Genomic DNA, 19,446 nt, shown 5'->3' on the forward strand with positions numbered 1-19,446 from the left:
CTGAACCCCCGCGCCGCTTCATCCTCCGCCGTCCTCATTTCAGGTGAGGATTCATCTGCTGTTGCTTTAAGTCACGGGGAGCGCACTCTGGATCAAGCGCCAGGAGTTGCGGCGCCAAACCGGAAGTGAAGTAGAAGACGCTACAAAGTAAAAGAGCCTCGAAACGTCGTCAATGGTGACTGACTATGAACACTTGGATTATTGTTGCCTCATTCATGCGTGTGCTTGATCTGCTTCAGAGCCACCTCAGACTCGCGGGTTCCCGCCCCCCCGATGTTTCTTGTAGAATACAACGTTTACTTTTTAATTGTCGTATTTATTGTTGTTGTTTTTTTTTTTTTGAAGAATGTGATCAAATCTGTGTAGAGGAAGTTTCCGGACTTGACTCTCGGCACACGAGTCAGTGGTAGAACCATGTCGAGTCAAGTAGGACAAAGATCAGCTCCTCTGGAGATGGATCGCGGGGGCAGCAGCCGATAGAGGAAGCTCGGATTTCACTTGTTTCGAGAACTAAATGAAAAACTCATTTGTGCCAGTGTGAAGCCGCTGCCATTGTTTACTATTCTCTCACGATAAATCATTTTTCATCCCGAGCAGTTTCGACCTAACAACGGGGCCTTGCAACGATCCTGTTTTGAGCGAGTCAGAGAAAAGGTGGCGGCCCCGGGGCCTCCATGCGAACATCTCAACTGTCCCTCCTGCAGGAGCAGAGCCTCTCCTCTGAGTCTCTCCCCGATGACCGAGCTTCTCTCTGAGGGTCAGCTCAGAGCCCCGCCCTGCTGGTGACCCCAGGTGAGAGGAGAGGTCAGCGAAGGGCGTCGTCTTCCGGCTCTTTGACTCTGGCGGGTTCGTCTCATGACTGGTTCCTCAGCTCTCCAGGGTGACGGGGCGAGGCGCGGGCTCGCAGGAGCTTTATTGTGAAAGGCCAGGCCGGAAGCGCGCGCGTCCCTGCGAGCTGTTGACGCGCGCGCCGGCTGATGTCAGCAGCGCCCACGGCTTTAAATGGTCCACGCTGAGGAGCGCAGCTCAGTGCAGACACGAAGACGCTCCTCTTCATCTCCTCCTCTCCTGCCGCGCTCCTTTGGATTTCATCCTCCGGTCACATGACTCGCGGATTTACTGCCGCCGTGGAAAAGTTTGCGTCCACGTCTGCGTGGACACGGAGCATGGACGCGCCGCGGGAGAAGCTGTGATTCATTCTGGGAGGATTTGGGCAGAGGACGCGCGTGGAGATGCACAGAGGTGAGCGCAAGAGTCCGCGGTCCCGCGTCCGTCCACGCAGCCGCGGCGGAGGCACTTTCAGAAGTCCGCGGCTGTTCCATCGTCGCCCAGCGTCTGCCGCCCACGCCGCCCCGCGGGGGGTCCGCGCGCGCGGGCGTGTTCGTGGAGCGGAGGGTCCAGAGCCGCTGCTCCGCGTCCGCTCCGTCCAGATCCGAGCTTCCACTGGAGTTGCAGAGAGCCTCGAAAATCAGCTTTAAGACGCTCGGGAGCCTCGACGTGATCCGGTGGCGCAGATCCCGCCACGTTTCTGCTGGAGAAATGGAAGGAGCGGTGCGGAGGAGCCGGGAGCAGCTTCCGCTCGCGAACCAAGCGGAGGGATGCGACACATGAGGAGGTGTTTCGCGGGCTGGGCCCCGGGGCCCCTGTCGTCAGGCCCGCCCCTGCTGCGGCCCCTGGTGACCGCCAGGTGGCCCCCCACCCCACCCCCCCGTGGCGCCGCTTCTCTTCCGAGTCTGCGGTCCCACTGGTTCCGGTTCCGCTGATGCGCTTCTTCTTGGCCGTGGACGGTGAGGTCAGAGGTCGTAATGCTTTGGACCAGGCCCCTCGGGGCCCTCCCCTCCTGAACTGCAACATTGGAGCCAGGACTCACCAAAACGATTTGTCCAAAGACCACTTGGATCTTCTGAGGTCCAGGACCATCAGTGACGCCACGCCCCTGGTGAACCGGTGCTTCTATCCACGAGACGATGAAGACATGAATGTTCAGACACCGGACCCGGATCGGAACCGAGCGCCGTCGAGCTGATGGTCCGATGGCATCTGCGACCGTGGGTTCAGACAGTCATCTCATCCTCCTGGTCCTCGGAGGGTTGAGATGAGATAAGGTAAGGGAGTTGATCCGCGAAACGAAGCCAAGCCAAGCAGGAGATGGTGACTCGCAGGAGAACATGAGCCAAGTCAAGCGGCTCTGGAGCGTGGCCCGTCTCCTCCGGGTCCAGATGAAGACACCCAGGTTTGCTTCAGGCTTCTTCATTTTCCTGTTGTTTCTGCGCCGTCAGTTTTCTGGAACTTGCTTTGTCAATAAGAAACAAACAGACATCGGCTCGGCGGCTGGTGGCGGCTCTGATGCTAACAACCCGCCGTCCTTCAGTCGCTTCAGTCACCTTCAGTTTCTGCGCTTCCACCGGACATTTGGGGCCCTCGGAGCGTGAGGGGCCACATGTCCTCCGTGATCCTCGAACCCTGATGTCACCAGTCAGAACCATCAGGCCGAGCCTCAATGAATTTCTGTGTGGCCTGTGGACTGGACCCATCCTGGGTCGGTGCCGAGCTGCTGCAGGACCCTGGGGTCAGGCCGACCCCCAGAGCCACACATAACCCCGGGCTTATCTCAGCTGATGGGGGCGCTAGTGCGACCACCGTCTCCCAGCCTGACACCACAGCTTTAACCCCTGGACTCTGAGCCTCTGGTCCGAACACAGTGAACTATGATTTCATCCCGTTCACGCCGAGCTGTTGTGACGCAAACACCACTGGAGCTCCAGGGGACGTCACCCGGGGTCACCTGCGCCTCCATGCACGGGCTGCATGCAGGAGCGTTGCTACGTTCCCCCCAGTGAAGGACCAGCCACCTCTCTGGCGCCTTCCAACGCTCACTTCCTGCACCACAGCTAGCGTGTTAGCTTCTGATCGTTCAGCGAACAGGTCCGCGCAACACTGATGAAGAAACCTGTGTCAGTGACCTTGGACAACCACACTACCGTCGCCCGCCGTACGGACTCGTACCTCACCAGGCCGTTCAGCCGGATGAAGGTTTGAAGTGCTGGGTCATGACCTTACGACCCCTTCGGCCGGGTGACGTGGCGCTCGCGAGCTAGCTCAAATGTGGGGGGTCTGGGCCTCCTGCGATGTGGCCAGGTCTCAGCGATGGCAGTGGCAGCCACACCCTGTGGTCCATCCCGCCGCGTCCTCGTGGACCGAGCCGCTGTGGTCCGCTCCAAACGGGCTCATCGGAGCGTGGCAGTGTCAGAATCAGTGAAGATATCGGTGTAATGAACGGCTCTCTTGCCTCTCAGGCCCGGCGGCTCTCGTCAGGCCGCGCTCATCTGCCTTCCCGCCGCCGCCGCTCCAGCGCGAGCCTCCGCTTTCAAATCCTCCTAAACCAGCGTGTGAGTCCGCTGCTTTTACTCAGGCACCAACGACCACAACCTGCCAAGAGACGCGGCTCTGGCGGACGGCTGTCGCCTCGGCGCCTGGCAGGTGCTGACGTCAGCCGTCGCCTCCATCGGAGCAAAACCCCCGCGAGCAGCCAGACGCAGCGGAGACTCCTGCCTCAGTCGGGAGCAGAGATGTTCTGACCCAGCCGGAGCTGAGTCCAGTCCTGGCTTCTGAAGCCGCTCGGCTTGAAGTTTAGCATGTAGCTTGCGCGGGTGAGGCGAGACCCTTGTGTGAGGGCGCCGCCGACCGGACACTGTTTTGTGACGCCTGAGTCCACGTCAGGACTGGGTCAGAGACTGGAGGGAGGAACGCTCATCCGAAGGTCTATGACTGGAGGCGTGAGGTGGCTCAAGCCCCGCCCCCTCATCGAGTCACAGAAGAGTCGGGCAGCGCCACCTCCTCAACAGGGAGTGGACCTTGTTGTCCTGCTGGCTTGAGCGGCCCCGGACCCGTGGTCCACGTCCCTGTGGATCATCTGCCCGACTCACTTCCCGTCCACCTCACTGTGACTCGTCCTCACTGTGACTCTGGGGTAACGTGGAGTTCTGACGGACCTTCGGCAGTGTTTTTCTCTGGCGACTAGCTGCTGGTCCAGGACTGAAGTCTGCAGACAAGTCTGAGCTTGGACCCGGGACCGAGTCTGCTCCACAAAGTACGCTGGACTCAGCCTGCTCTGGCTCCGGACTTGGCGAGGAGGCGTGTCCTGAGCAAGCATGTGCTCGCTCATCCTACACGTGTGTCCGTGTCTGAAGAACCTTTTCAGTTCTGCCTCTGGCGCGTCAGCGCCCCCTGCTGGTCATGTGGAGGTCAAGAATAAAGTACTCACCAGCGGCTCAGTGAGTCAGCAGGTTAATAGACTGATGAGTCGGTGAAAATAGAAACCTTTCGCGTGTGAGTTGTCGGTTCGACGCCAGACGGGGGTCGTCGGTTAACTGCATCTGTTTTCACTGGCCTCGCGCGCCGCGGGTGAAACTGCTCCCCCACCTGGCGAGTATCGGCGTGGGCTTGTGGGTGTGTCCGAGCTCTGACTCCTGTGTTTCTCTTGTTTCAGCGTGGATTCTCTTGGTGCTGGTGGAAGAAGCCTTGGCTCTGACGCAGCGGACCAAAGGTGCAGTGGAGACTCTCCTCTCTTCTTGACCCTCAGATCCATGTCCTCGTCCTTCAACTGCCAAAAATGGATCTGATATTTCTCAAAAAAATTCCGTCCAAACCAAAACAGGAATCGCAGTGGACAGAGTTTGCCATTAGCATTACCTAGCTAGCGAGGTTGACACCAGAAGGGACAACATTCAGATCAGTTGCAAACACATGAGCACCGTCTGAGGTTAGCGTTAGCTGGTGTCTTGAAAAGTGACAAGATGATGACAGATGAATGATCGAATATAGCGTCTTTACGCTACATAGAAACTACAACTTAACCTCACAACGGAGCTAACGGAAGCACAGTTAGCATCCAGATTACACCTGGTTAGCTTCAGAACGAGGGACCGTTTGAATTAGCTTCCCTAGTGCTAAAGCACCAGCACAGTACTTGTGAAGCTAGCTAACTTCACTATAACCACAGCGCTAATGTTGGTGCATCTGAATATTAATGAAGGCCGCAAGCTAGCAGTTAGCAGTCAGGATGGTATGCTAGAATTGTGATCACAGAATCTGAATGTTTCAGCACAAGAACAGTAATGAGGTTAGCATTTGAACAGAGATAACAGTAGCTAACAGGGTTAGCATCAAGTTAGCATGAGAGCCGTGTGACGTGATGACAGGACATGACACCAGCCTTGTGATCGCGCTGCACGTGCAAGCGTGTGGGTGTCCTTGTCCGCGGCAGGTGAATGTGAGTCGCGTAAACCTGCGGCGAGTCACATGATGATTTCAAATTGCCGTAGCCCCCCCGCGCTCCCTGCTGTCCGGTCGATCCACGCCGGCTCAGTAACTGTCTGTGTGCTTCCAGACTCGCTGAGCGATCACAGCAACCAGAACCCCAACCAGAACGAATGTGGCACGTGGGTGCGCAACATCAACGGCGGCGTCTTCACCTCGCCCAACTACCCCAGCACCTACCCGCCCAACAAGGAGTGCGTGTACATCCTGGAAGGTAAGGACCCTCCCCGCGGCCCGAGTGCGAGTTAGCGCCCGCGGAGCGTTGAGGATAAAGGGCACTCGGCGGCGGGGCCCCAGCTCCTGTCTTCACCCTCCCGAGGAGGAAGGAGAGACATGCAAACATCTGCCTGATAAGGCTGTTAGGCAGACAGAAGCGTCGCCGCGCTCTTCAGCGTCGCGGTGCCGCCAGGCGCCACGTGTGACAGAGAGCAACACTAGTGCTGAGGGCAGCTGCATGGTTGTGGCTCCACGTCTCCCCCTGTGGGCCGGACAGCGTCACGCGCTGGATCTTCTGATGCTTCTGCAGGTGAAACGACTTGCTCCAGCGCCAGACAGCGCCCCCTCCTGGCCAGCACTGCAGCCGCTGGACTCCCCTTTGTCTGTGCTCAAAATAGCTTGTAAAGTGTGAGGAACAAAGGGTTCCATTTTGGGTGAGATCCGGCTCAGTTCAGGCGTCCGCCCGACATGACGGAGCCACTTCCAAGGCGCCTCCTGTCCTCCCTGCAGGCCGGGGTCCGGACTGAGGTCCGGGCATTCAGCTTCAGCTCTTCCGAGGGCTCTTTGTTGGCGGAGGTCTGCGCTCGCTGAGGGCCTTTCTCACCCCGTCACAGTTTGGACCAATGACTCGCTCCCAGCCGTAGCTTAACAGGAAGTGAGTCAGAGACTCCGGACCGGACTCTCTCTCTGACTCTTCCTTGTACTCGTGCGAGTATTTCCGTTACTTCCGTGTTTATTGTGGTAATAATGGCGGAAATCATCACCAGTTTGCTTCCTGTTGCTTTTATCTTCTGGTTTGAGAGAGGGAAGCGCTGAAGCGGCGGCGTCTGGGGCGTCAGTCACGTGGCAGCGGCAGAGAGTTGGGCCATGAAACTCTGCGGTTTCGAGGCTCGGAGATGGTGGCTTCATGGCTCCAGCAGATGGAATGGTTGTTGTCGTCTCGGCTGCTGCTGTGTTGTGTGTCGCCGTGTTCAGCTGTGTGCGCGCGAGGGGGCGGGCGGAAGGAAGGAGACGGAGAGCAGCACGGAGGATGAGAGTCATCACGCCAGGGGCCGCCGGCAGGAAGTGGCTGCGTGCGCGCGCGAGCAGAAAGGACGACGCTGTTCAGCAGAGTGGAGTTTTGTCACGAGTCGATGGGCGTCATGTGACAGGCCTGAACCCCGCAGAGCCCCACAACCGCCGCCAGATTGTCCTTCTGAGCTGGAGCGACTCAAACACGGTTGTGGGTGTTGAGGGGCTGAAACCCTGGCAGGTCAGGATCCCTTACTGGTCCTCACAGGAAGTTAAACCTGGTCGACCCTGTGAGACTCATGGCTGCGGGGGCGGAGTCTCTGTGCACTCGACTCACTCACGTGTGTGGGACTCCTGCAGCCATCGTGTGAGAGTGTGTGTGTGTGTGTGAGTGTGTCTCAGTGTGTGTGCGTGTGTGAGAGTGTGTGTGCGTGTGTGAGAGTGTGTGTGCGTGTGTGAGAGTGTGTGTGCGTGTATGAGAGTGTGTGTGAGTGTGTGTGAGAGTGTGTGTGCGTGTGTGAGAGTGTGTGTGCGTGTGTGAGAGTGTGTGTGCGTGTGTGAGCGTGTGTGAGAGTGTGTGTGCGTGTGTGAGAGTGTGTGTGTGTGTGTAAGTGTGTGTGTGCATGCGTGAGAGTGTGTGTCAGTGTGTGTGTGAGTGTGTGCGTGTAAGTGTGTGTGTGTGTGAGTGTGTGTGTGTGTCTCTGTGTGTGAGTGTGTGTGTGTAAGTGTGTGTGTGTGAGAGTGTGTGTAAGTGTGTGTGTCAGTGTGTGTGTGAGTGTGTTTGTGTAAGTGTGTGTGAGAGTGAGTGTGTGTGTCTCTGTGTGAGTGTGTGTCAGTGTGTGTGTGAGTACGTGTGTGTAAGTGTGTGTGTGCATGCGTGAGAGTGTGTGTGTGTGAGTGTGTGTGTGAGTGTGTGTGTAAGTGTGTGTGTCAGTGTGTGTGTCAGTGTGTGTGTGTGTGTGAGTGTGTGTGTGTGCATGCGTGAGAGTGTGTGTGACGAGTGTGTGTGAGTCTGTGTGTGTGAGAGTGTGTGTCAGTGTGTGTGTCAGTGTGTGTGTGAGTGTGTGTGTGTGTGTGTGGCTGCTGAACTTGTGAACTTCAGTTTCTGCAGACTTGCATCGTCAGAATTCCCTGACTCGAGCACCACATCAGTCAGTGTGTGTGTGTGTGAGTGTGTGTTGTGACTGCTCCTGGAAGGAGGCGGCACCAGAGTGAGCTGGACTTCACCATCATCATCCTCCCCTCCCCCCCAGCTCTGCCCAGACAGAGGATCCAGCTGGCCTTCGATAAGAACTACTACATGGAGCCGTCCTTCGAGTGCCGCTTCGACCACATCGAGATCCGCGACGGCCCCTTCGGCTTCTCCCCGCTCATCGAGCGCTTCTGCGGCGGCAAGAACCCGGGCCTGGTCACCTCCACGGGCCGCTTCATGTGGATCAAGTTCACCAGCGACGAAGAGCTGGAGGGCCTGGGCTTCAGGGTCAAGTACACCTTCATCGCAGGTAGGAGGCTCATCTCCAGCAGGGACTGCACTGGCTTCATCAGAGCGCCTCCACAAGGTTCTCCTCCGAGTCTCTGCCGGATGACTCCGCTTCTCTCTAGAGGGAGTCAGAGATCAGTTGCAGAATGGGAATTTAAAACCGGCTACAGCAGCATTTCCCCCTTTTCTTCTTGAACTTTGTTCATTCAGATTGTGCTTGGAAAGTGCTTTCTGAGCTTCTATTTTCTCCTCGACCATCGATTGCATCTTTCTGTTTTCACCAACTCTAGAGAATTTTTATTTTTCCCACACATTTTTCCTCTATCCTGTTTGAATTTGATCTAAAATCCAAATAAACATTCCAGTTAATGTCTTCAGTATTTGCCCAGTGATCCGTCTAATTATGTTATGTTCTTCACGTTGTCGACTAATATTTGTCAATTATTATTATCATTTGAAAAACGCTCATTTTCTTTTCTTTTCTCTCTCACGGGCGTTAAACTTCTACTTTCACTGTACACAACAGCAAAGTTTTTCACACTAGAGTGTCAGGTGTGTCGCGGGAAAATGATCCAGTTTCACCTCATGGAGGGAGGGATCCTTGTGGGAGCCGCCACCAGGCCAAAGACTGTCTGCAGCGCAGCGCTAACAGAGCTAACCTGACCTGTCTGACTTCCAAACTGTATTGATGCTCATGGACTGTCAACGTTGGCTCTGGGCTTTAAAAGGTGGCTCTGAACAACTAAACGCACCACCAAATACATGTGAAGAGAGAAAGAATCATTGTTGTTATGAAGCAAGTTCAGGCAGAGAAGCCAAGGATTTGTCTGGAAACTCCAGTCACATCATGCAAAAGAGAAGTGATCCCATCCAAACAGTGATTTCAAGTCAGTCCACACATCAATGAACCATGATATAGTTTGCCATATTGCCGCCTCTTTCTGGACACATGGGAAACAAAGACATCTTCTGCCATGTGTTTCTGCCAACAGCCTGGCAACAGAACAAGCCAGTGTTTCACCAGTGAAGAGGGAGTTTCTACAGGGCTTTAAGCACCAGTGGCCCAGGTTCCTTTGGTGCTGTGAACCAAGGTGCCGTGGCTGGAGAGAGGGTGAAGAACACTGCAGTAGAGGGGGGTTTGGTCGCACGTCGATCAGCATCAGTTTTTCACAGTTTTTCGCTCTAACGCTGCAGAAATTCTCTGATAAAAATCCATTTTCATTTTCTTCAAAACGACACCAAAAGCTCTGGCGTCATGTTCCCCCTTGTCATTTGTTATCAAATCAAAACAGATCTGAAGTCAGCTGTGTGTGGTGGTGCTCGTCTGCCGCCGGTGTCTTTCACGATCCTCTCTGTGGTTTCAGACCCTGATTTCCATCTGCACGTGGGCGGACTGCTGAACCCCATCCCAGGTAAGCGCTCGGCCGCCGCGGCTGTGAGCTGAGGAGCTTAGCCAGAGCCGCGCCTCGGCAGCGAGGACGCGCACACACACACACACACACACGCTCACGTGCGTGAATTTGCCTGACGGAACGCACAGCTTGCATCCCACCGTCTCCACGCTGGATCCTGCTCTCCTCCAAGTCGAATCCCTCTGTCTCTCTTCCAAAGAGTTGCTGCTGTCACTCTGTGCGCACGGCTCCTCTCCTCCTCACGTCTGTCACTCGCTCCCTCCGTAGTGATTTATCTGAAGAGAGAGTCTACTGTAGGGGGCGCCATTACTTTCTTTATCATTCTTTCTTCTCCACAGTTGGTCACTATCACAGCTGTCAAGTCAGTTCACTGACTCTCTACTGCCACCACACGTGGCTCATGGATTCAAACTGAGCGTCTCATGAAACAAACAACTCCTGGCAGCCCTCTAGGGGGCGCTCACGGCCCCGTCCTGGGTCTCCATGGGCCCGATGGTTAAGAACATCACTGCTAGATGATGGTGATGATGATGATGATGATGGTGATGATGATGATGATGGTGATGATGATGATGAAGATGGTGATGATGATGATGATAATGGTGATGAAGATGATGATGTGATGATGATGATGATGAAGATGGTGATGGTGATGGTGATGAAGATGGTGATGGTGATGATGATGATGATAATGGTGATGAAGATAATGATGGTGATGATGATGATGAAGATGATGATGGTGATGGTGATGATGATGAAGATGAGGATGATGAAGATGATGGTGATGATGATGAAGATGATGGTGATGAGGATGATGGTGATGAAGATGAGGATGAATGAACAGGGTAACCAGACTGAGCATGTCCCTCTGACCTGGCGTCTCCTGCGTCTCCTCAGATTGCCAGTTTGAGATCGGAGGATCCGACGGAATCATCCGCTCCAGTCAGGTGGACAGTGACGAGCGCGTGAAGCCAGGTGAAGCTCTGGACTGCATCTGGACCATCAGAGCGCCGCCACAGTCCAAGGTGAGTAGAGACAGGAGGTGCTGACTCTTGCATGAGCCACGTGGAGACACGCCCCCTGACACCAACCACAGGAGTCTGTCTCCCCTCTGGACTGACTCACTGGACGAGCAGGCGCCGTCGTGGACTGGTGCCGAAGTCCAGGAGCGTCTGAGCCGTACCGGTCCTGACCACCATCAGAATTGGAGCTAGAAGCAGGGGAGAACGGGCCATCAGAGAAGGTGCTAGTGACCCGGGTCAGAAGCTCCAGGCCGACCTCCTGATACACTCCGTCAGCGCTGCTTCTCCAGGTCCATCAGGATGAAGGTGGCAGCTTCAGTCAAGGCTTTCTTCCGACCTTGAGAGCAAAAGCGAGGAGGCGTCCTCAGAATGCAGCAGGAGTTCGGAGGATTCAAACTTCATCCGGAGAGTTGTTAAAGTCGCTCCTCGCGGTGAATACCAACCAGAGCAGGAGCCGCTCCGACATTCTGAGACGGCGCTTCTGATGTCTGTTTATTTCACCTTGAGTACCTCCTCTGTATTCGCCTCACAAATCCAGTCCTGGCAGGGTTGTCCTGCGCTCGCTGGTCTCCTGAGGGAACATCTCCGCTGCTGTCTGATCTGCAGTGTGAGGCAGCAGCTGCTCCTCCTCTGGATCCTTCCTGATATTCCCAGGTGTCCAACCTCTGTGAGACGCCTCGGGAGAGGCAGAGATGTGGGTCAGAGTTCAGGCAGCAGCAGGCCCCGGACTGCACTGGGGACAGAAGACGAGGTCGGCTGCCGGGGATCAGGCACAACTGGTGCACACCTCCCGATCAGGAGAGTCAAAGCCAACAGGATGTGCTGGAGGCAGGAAGACGCGTGTGTGGTCCGTGCTCATGTCCAGGTCAGTCCCGGGTCGGGTTCGGGTGGCGATGGGTCACTGCTGGGTGAGCTACGTGGAGGGGCAGGCTGAAGGCGCCAGCTGTCTGTGGGTTCCCTCGGCACTCTGGTTTCCTCTCCAATAGGTCTCTCAGTGAAGCCCCGCCTCTCGCCCTGTGTCGCTGGGACAGAGTCAAAGCGTCCCGGAGCCAGATCTGAACACAGAGCGGTGAAATGTGCAGCGAGCGCCGCATCATCGCTCCACTGCGTCTGCTCGCTGCATAAATGAGTCATGTCACGCTCCAGCGCCGCTCGCCGTCACACGCATGTCTCATTTGATGATGGCTCGTGGCTCGCTGCTTGTCCTCTCAGGTGGAGGCCTCTGACTCTGACTCTCTCCCGCAGATCTACCTGCGCTTCATGGAGTACCAGATGGAGCACTCCAACGAGTGCAAGAAGAACTTTGTGGCCATTTACGACGGCAGCAGCGCCATCGAGAACCTGAAGGCCAAGTTCTGCAGCACCGTGGCCAACGACGTGATGCTGGAGAGCGGCGTGGGCGTGGTGCGCATGTGGGCCGACGAGAAGAGCCGACTCAGCCGCTTCCGCATGCTCTTCACCTCCTTCGTCGACCGTGAGTGTCCCGCTCGCTCGGTTACCATGACGACCCTGTTTATAAGCGCCGGAGCTAGTTTGCACTGACCGGTCAAACGACGGCCATTTTGTTCTGGTCTTGAACACTGGCAGGTGAGGTGACGTTGGTCTGAAGGGTCACCTGTGTTCACGCCTCTGTCTGAATTCCCTGGGATCTTGAGGGTCATGAGGCGGACTGGGCTTGGTCAGGTCATGTGACAGGTGTCAGGCGCCGAGCAGAAAACCTTCGAAACAACCTTGTTACCTGAGTTAGCTTTGACTCCTGTTGTCACTGGTCAGATGATCTGGAGCGGGAAGTGGGACCAACAGTCCTGTGATCCTGAAGCTTGTTTCGGGTGCCACACGTGTCAACGCTTCGCTCCTGATGGGCTCCTCACCACAAGCTCCTCTGAGACTCTGTGAGATCTCAGCGTCACCTCCTGTGAACCCTTCAGCGCCCTCTGAAGTCTGCTGCGCTCTCTCTGGATTTTCCTTCTCACCCTCCTGAACTTCCACCCGCTGCTTGTTGCAATGTTCGAGCGCCGTCCTTCATGCTCTGATCTCTTCGCCTCACTCCAGCTGACTTTTGATTCAAGTCTAGTAAGCAGAAACCCCAGCGCCCCCCTCTGGCCTCCCCCAGATCTTCTCCATATCCAGGTCTTCATCTGAGGGACTTCATCTCTCCAGCGTGCCCCAGGTCTGCCCCGCAGCCTCCTCCCAGCTGAATGACTCCAGGAGGAGGAGCAGAGGTTCTACTCTGAGTCTCTCCTGGATGACTGAGCTCCAGTCTCTAAGATAAACCCGTGTGACTGCAGGTGAGGGGAGGTCTTTCTTTCCACTCCGTCCTCCCTCACTGCTGGTGAAGATGCCTGAGCTCCTACTGCTCCAGTGACAGGGTCCTGTGCCCTGGTGGCTCCAGCAGGCCGGCAGCAACACTCCAGATCTGCAGGGTGATGAGATCTTACCTCGCTGTAATTCATAATGAAAAGCAGCCAGATGGAGGGTCGAGCGGCGGCCGTGCTGCTGAGGGGGTGCGGCGTGCGAGGAAACAACGCCTCCCGAGCTGCTCCAGTTTGAAGGCGGGAGACGCGTAATGCGTTTGGAAGTGACGGCAGTGTCACAGCATCCACCCCGTCTGCAGGACTCAGCTCTGACTCACTGCAACACGCACACGCTCCTGAGTCCTCTCTGTCAGAGTCGCTTAGCCCTGCGGCGGAGGAGGGGGGCGGGCGGGGGGGGGCGTGGGAGCTGGAAGGGTGAAGCCGGTGGATGATCTCCAGGAGCGGGGAAGAGGTTTGCCGAGGAGAGCGGCACCAGATGAAGAGTTCACCACGGCACGCTTCAAAATGGCTGCCTGTGTTGTAGGAACCTGGACACTTCAGGCGGACTGTTTGACCACAAAACCACACATGGCTGCAGTTGCGTCATCTCGAGGGAAAACACTGGCATGACCATATTACAAAGGTCACAAATGTTGACCATGAGCATTGGCAGCCATGGTCATGTGGGCGTTGACCTCACGCGGTTGTCATGCCGACACGTTCTCACTCTGCAGGGGTCAAAGGGCGAGTGTTTTCCAGCGTCTGCTTCCCAGACTGACGCAGAGTCGTGCTGACGCCTTTCACCCTTCGCAGCTTTTCCTAGAAAGACAGGGGTCGGGGTTCACCGTGGGGTGGCGCTCCTTTCACTCCCAGCACTTGGAGCACGTAGACTATCACCTGGACTGACACCGTGCAACATGAGCTGCTGCCATGAGCCCCTCGCTGTGATGCAGACGTGATCTTACGTGCTGGTTTGTAAACCAATGGTGAGGCTCCCGGGAAGAGTCAGATGCAGACGGAACTACAGGTTCACCGTGTTCATAGAAAAGGTCCGAAATACACAACCACTATTCGAAAGGCTGGGAGCCAAAAATGAGTTCTTGCATTAGTTTAAAATCTGTCTAAATCTAGACTAAACAACTAAAATCCGACACATGTTGACAGCTTCCATGACTTGGATAATGAGGTTAATAGCTGTAGCATGCTAGCTTAATGTAGCCAGTAGCTGGACTCAGCTAGCATGTAGCCAGTAGCTGGACAAAGCTAGCATGTAGCCAGTAGCTGGACTCAGCTAGCATGTAGCCAGTAGCTGGACTCATCTAGCATGTAGCCAGTAGCTGGACTCAGCTAGCATGTAGCCAGTAGCTAGTCTAAGCTAGCATGTAGCCAGTAGCTGGACTCAGCTAGCATGTAGCCAGTAGCTGGACAAAGCTAGCATGTAGCCAGTAGCTGGACTCAGCTAGCATGTAGCCAGTAGCTGGACTCAGCTAGCATGTAGCCAGTAGCTGGACTCAGCTAGCATGTAGCCAGTAGCTGGACAAAGCTAGCATGTAGCCAGTAGCTGGACTCAGCTAGCATGTAGCCAGTAGCTGGACTCAGCTAGCATGTAGCCAGTAGCAGGACTCAGCTAGCATGTAGCCAGTAGCTGGACAAAGCTAGCATGTAGCCAGTAGCTGGACAAAGCTAGCATGTAGCCAGTAGCAGGACTAAGCTAGCATGTAGCCAGTAGCTGGACTAAGCTAGCATGTAGCCAGTAGCTGGACTCAGCTAGCATGTAGCCAGTAGCTGGACAAAGCTAGCATGTAGCCAGTAGCTGGACTCATCTAGCATGTAGCCAGTAGCTGGACTCAGCTAGCATGTAGCCAGTAGCTAGTCTAAGCTAGCATGTAGCCAGTAGCTGGACTCAGCTAGCATGTAGCCAGTAGCTGGACAAAGCTAGCATGTAGCCAGTAGCTGGACTCAGCTAGCATGTAGCCAGTAGCTGGACTCAGCTAGCATGTAGCCAGTAGCTGGACTCAGCTAGCATGTAGCCAGTAGCTGGACTCAGCTAGCATGTAGCCAGTAGCTGGACAAAGCTAGCATGTAGCCAGTAGCTGGACAAAGCTAGCATGTAGCCAGTAGCAGGACTAAGCTAGCATGTAGCCAGTAGCTGGACTAAGCTAGCATGTAGCCAGTAGCTGGACTCAGCTAGCATGTAGCCAGTAGCTGGACAAAGCTAGCATGTAGCCAGTAGCTGGACTCATCTAGCATGTAGCCAGTAGCTGGACTCAGCTAGCATGTAGCCAGTAGCTAGTCTAAGCTAGCATGTAGCCAGTAGCTGGACTCAGCTAGCATGTAGCCAGTAGCTGGACAAAGCTAGCATGTAGCCAGTAGCTGGACTCAGCTAGCATGTAGCCAGTAGCTGGACTCAGCTAGCATGTAGCCAGTAGCTGGACTCAGCTAGCATGTAGCCAGTAGCTGGACTCAGCTAGCATGTAGCCAGTAGCTGGACAAAGCTAGCATGTAGCCAGTAGCTGGACTCAGCTAGCATGTAGCCAGTTTCTGGAGTCTGAGCGGACTGAAGCGCTCACGGCGCCACCCCTCGACACAGAGGGGAACTACTTTATGGAGCTATTGCCTCAGTCAGGCTGTGCTCTGCTGGGAACCACAGACTGGCACAGGAGCCTGGGACCAGGTGGAACAAGTATCTGCTGCAGATGGGTCCCAGCTGTGCACCATCAGTGCATCTGAAACACAGGGGAGCAACGAGAAGTGTGGAGCCAAAATAGCAGCGAATCCTTGCACACCTGCTTTCATGGTGGATCCTGCCACCGAAAACACCACCAGGAGCGAACAGGGCGCCAGTCGCTGGGACACTCCTCCATCTGAGCAGTGTCACGCCTGCTTCTGGTTGTGACAAAGAAGAAAAATGCTTCGTCCTTGTCTGAGCTAGTTATGGCGGTTAAGACGGATTGACCGCGTGACCTCTTGTTACATGTGTTCCGGAGCTGCCTCTGGCTCAGGGGAAACACGGACGTGTCGACCAGCGACGGCTGACTCCAGCAGCAACTGTGGACGCAGTTTGACGCCCTGAGTGAGGAGTCACAGCGCCCACAGACGGGCTGGCGGTGTGGCTGCCAGCGCTGGAGCTCGCTCTGGAGCTCGCTCTGGCCCGTGGTGGTTCAGCAGCATGTTGGTGTCCCTGGCTGATGAGTCATTTGTGGACCGGCGATGTTTCTCTGGCGTCTCTCACTCACCTCTCACGGTCTCTGCAGCGCCCTGTTCTGGCAACACCTTCTTCTGCCACAGCAACATGTGCATCAACAACTCTCTGGTGTGCAACGGGGTCCAGAACTGCGTGTACCCCTGGGACGAGAATCATTGCAAAGGTAGGACGCCGCCGTTCCTGCTTCCTCGTTCCCTCCGCCGCCGCCGGCTCTTCACTCAGACCCGCTGTCGTCCGCAGAGAAGCGATCCAAGGGTCTCTTCCACCAGATCACCAAGACGCACGGCACCGTCATCGGCGTCTCGTCTGGCATCGTGCTGGTCCTGCTGATCATCTCCATCCTGGTGCAGATGAAGCAGCCCAGGAAGAAGGTGAGTCTTCAGGCTTCCACGGTTCAGCTGAGGGATCAGTGACAAGCCGCTCTCTCACTCAGGTGGTTGCTCGCCGGCCCGGAGTCTTCAACAAGGCCGGCTTCCAGGAAGTCTTCGACCCGCCTCACTACGAGCTGTTCTCCCTGCGTGACAAGGAGATGTCGTCGGACATGGCCGACCTGTCGGAGGAGCTGGACAGCTTCCACAAGCTGCGCCGCTCCTCCACCATGTCCCGCTGCGTGCACGAGCACCACTGCGGCTCCCAGGGCTCGGTGGCCACGGCGGGCGGGAGCATGAAGCACAGCCGCACCACGCTCAGCTCCATGGAACTCTCCTACCACAACGACTTCTCCAAGCCGCCGCCCATGAAGACCTTCAACTCCACCGGCAGCTACAAGAAGAGCTGCTACGGCTACAAGCAGCACTCACAGACTCACGACTGCGACCAGCAGGTCATCGAGGACCGGGTCACCGAGGAGATACCCTGCGAGATCTACGGCCGCGGCGCAGGAGTGGGCGGAGCCACGGGCGGGGTGCTCATGAGCGGCGGGGGCCCCTCGGGAATGGCCGGAGGAACCCTCGGGGGGGCGGTGGGGATCGCCGGAGGGGTCTCAATGGGAGGGGCCATGGGGATGCCGGGACCCAGCGGCATCACCGGAGGCATCGGCGGCGGCATGGCCGGCACCATGGCCGGCACCATGGCCGGGGCCTGTGGAACCCTCGCCACCCTGCGGGGCACGAGCGCTCGCAACAGCACCGCCATCGTGGATCCCCAGCGCTCCATGTCCATGGACTTCTAGGCCGAAAGAGAAGAACCACAGACTGAGCCCGGCCTTGGTTCCGTGTCTCCTTCATCAGCATGCAGACTTCTCCACCGAGACACTGAGGGAGTCGCTCCTGCCACCCGACGATATAGCAGCGCTAGTGCCAATAAGTTATTCTCTATTTTTGTCTGTGTTCTGTGAAAAAACACCAGTATTTACCCAAGCCCCGGGACCAACTGCACCCGGTCCAGACGCCCGAGGGATCAGAACCCTCCACACACCCCTCACCCGTGCTCTCCTCCTGTGTCCCCGCCCCCCGCTGGAAGGAGGCTCCTCCCCTCCCACAGACCATCTCCACTGAGTCGCCGGCGTGTGACCAGGGGTGAATCTTTTGTTACTCTTGCAGATGTTTCACGCAGATGACAGTGAGGTGAGACTGGAGCAGGACGTGTGACCCCCGGACGCAACCGCTCTGACACCGTGAAGCACAAGAGCGTGGAACCAGGAGGCGTCCCTCACGAAGCCAGCACACGCTCCCCCAGGCACGGGCCGTCACGTCCCGCCCGCAGACTCTTGTGAGGGGCCGAAACACAGACGAATGAGGGCCGTCACTGGAAATGTGCTGCTGAAAATGTTGCGAAACCAGACGGGACAAAAGGAAACAACAGGGTTCGGTTTAAAATATGTCGACAATGTGTTATTAAAGTTAATATTCCTTTTATTTAAAAATTCTGAATCATGAAGAATAGGCCCATGTAGCAGTGAATGTCTTGCTAACAGAAGTGTGGGTAAATCATGTCGCCGTCATAGAAGGGCACTTTTTCTCCAATACATTTACTCAAATGAGACGAGATTCATTGAATTCAGCATTTAATACAACTATTTACTGGAGGAAATGTGGGGAAAAAGTCCTAAACATTTGTCCAACAGTGGTGAGTGCAGTGACCTTGTGGGCCACACAGTGGTGCTATAACTCGTGATGAGCTGGTGAGGCTTCATGAAACAGTGTCCTCATGTTCTGAGCCACTGGATGGCGCTGTCCGCCCTGAAATCTTTGGATCTGAGCAGCCATTTGAATGAAACCTTGCATCAACTTCAGGCTGGGAGCGCCACCTGCTGAGCTCTGCTGTATCGTGAAGCCTCATCACCCTGTCACTCACAGCACGAGCAATTCAAGGCTGATTTAGCATGTGCTGTTGACTGGTTCACCCAGCCGGGAGCCTGTTCTCGGGTTTAAATCCAAATAACTGGATCTTAAGTCCACTGGCACCTGATCCTCATGAGCCACAGTTTTCCTGGGGCGACGTCGCCTCTGCTGGCGAGAGGCTCATGGCTCGGCCTGAGACGTGGAGTAGAGCTGAGGATTCTGCTGAGACAGGAACAGGATTTGGAGCTCTGCCTGCTCCTCCTGCGCTCACCCCGACTCATGTCCTGCCACTGGGAGGTCCGGCTGGTGGAAGTCTTCTCTGCAGGCTCACTGGAGTGGACGCAGCCCGAGAGCCCACCCCACCCCCCCAACCCCCAGCGACGACATGGCTGTTACCACATGAATAACAATGTAGTTTTGTAGCGAGGCCACGCGGGGAACACAGAGGCTTATTTTAGCTTAAAAAAAAGGAGGAAGAGCGTCCGGTGTGATTTTAGTGAAACAGTGTGATGAACCCTCCCAACCGTTCCCTCAGATGTGGAGTCAGACAAGCACAAGCTGTGTCCCCCGAGAGACCAGTGCTGGAGCCACTGACGCCTGTTTGAGTTCATCGTGTTTGATTAAAGAGAAATTCCTCACCAGCGCATGAAGTGGTTCTTTAGCAGGTGAAGCTGCCGAGAGACTCGTTGTTCAGTCTGAGTGGAGAGGAGGGCCAAGTCAGTGATGAAGTCATGAGGCTTCATGAAACCGTGTCCTCATTTTCAGAGGTCTAGAATGATGTGTGGTTTCAGTGTACAAATCCAGAGATTTTAGAGCAGACGGCGCCATCTGGAGGGCTCTGAAAGTGAGGCTTCATGAAGCCTCATCAGCCTGTCAGGATCCTCTGTCTTGTTTGTGCACCATGTGTAACCGCATCACGACTTCACTCTTCAGTTGAGTTACACTGATTTTATCCAGGTTTCACACGTGTCACTGCCCTATTTGCTTCTTCATCCCATTTTGCTTCCAGGGCTCAGGTTTATAACGTCATTTCCTGTCCACATGCGCACATGGGTGCAGCTGCTTGACACATAAATTAGAATATAATTAGCAACGTCATTAGGCCACGCCTCACTACACACTCGTATTTCATCAAGAGAAGCAGAATTTGAATTACTAAATTACTACGCCGACGCATTAACTGCATTTTAACCTTGCGGTTTGTC

General features: G+C 55.7%; 1 protein-coding gene across 1 annotated transcript; it reads left to right on the forward strand.

The window, feature by feature from the left end:
• The first annotated feature begins 1,011 nt into the window (after window positions 1-1,011).
• Window positions 1,012-19,421, forward strand: LOC128758720 (neuropilin and tolloid-like protein 2). Its single transcript, XM_053864982.1, has 10 exons — window positions 1,012-1,242; window positions 4,490-4,546; window positions 5,390-5,533; window positions 7,800-8,048; window positions 9,391-9,438; window positions 10,336-10,463; window positions 11,706-11,934; window positions 16,009-16,122; window positions 16,200-16,330; window positions 16,393-19,421. Exons 1-10 carry the CDS (start codon window positions 1,233-1,235, stop codon window positions 17,128-17,130), a joined length of 1,848 nt encoding a protein of 615 aa, XP_053720957.1. The 5' UTR covers window positions 1,012-1,232; the 3' UTR covers window positions 17,131-19,421.
• Window positions 19,422-19,446: the final 25 nt, after the last annotated feature.

Source organism: Synchiropus splendidus, chromosome 5 (assembly GCF_027744825.2).
Source record: "Synchiropus splendidus isolate RoL2022-P1 chromosome 5, RoL_Sspl_1.0, whole genome shotgun sequence".
NCBI classification, from domain to species: Eukaryota; Metazoa; Chordata; class Actinopteri; order Syngnathiformes; family Callionymidae; genus Synchiropus; species Synchiropus splendidus.

What these genes read in the sequence shown, in the direction of transcription:
- LOC128758720 (XM_053864982.1), top strand. An exon ending in TCTGACGCAGCGGACCAAAG is followed by an intron (nt 4,547 to 5,389) that starts GTGCAGTGGAGA and finishes GTGTGCTTCCAG; the next exon opens with ACTCGCTGAGCGATCACAGC. An exon ending in GAGCGCCGCCACAGTCCAAG is followed by an intron (nt 10,464 to 11,705) that starts GTGAGTAGAGAC and finishes TCTCTCCCGCAG; the next exon opens with ATCTACCTGCGCTTCATGGA.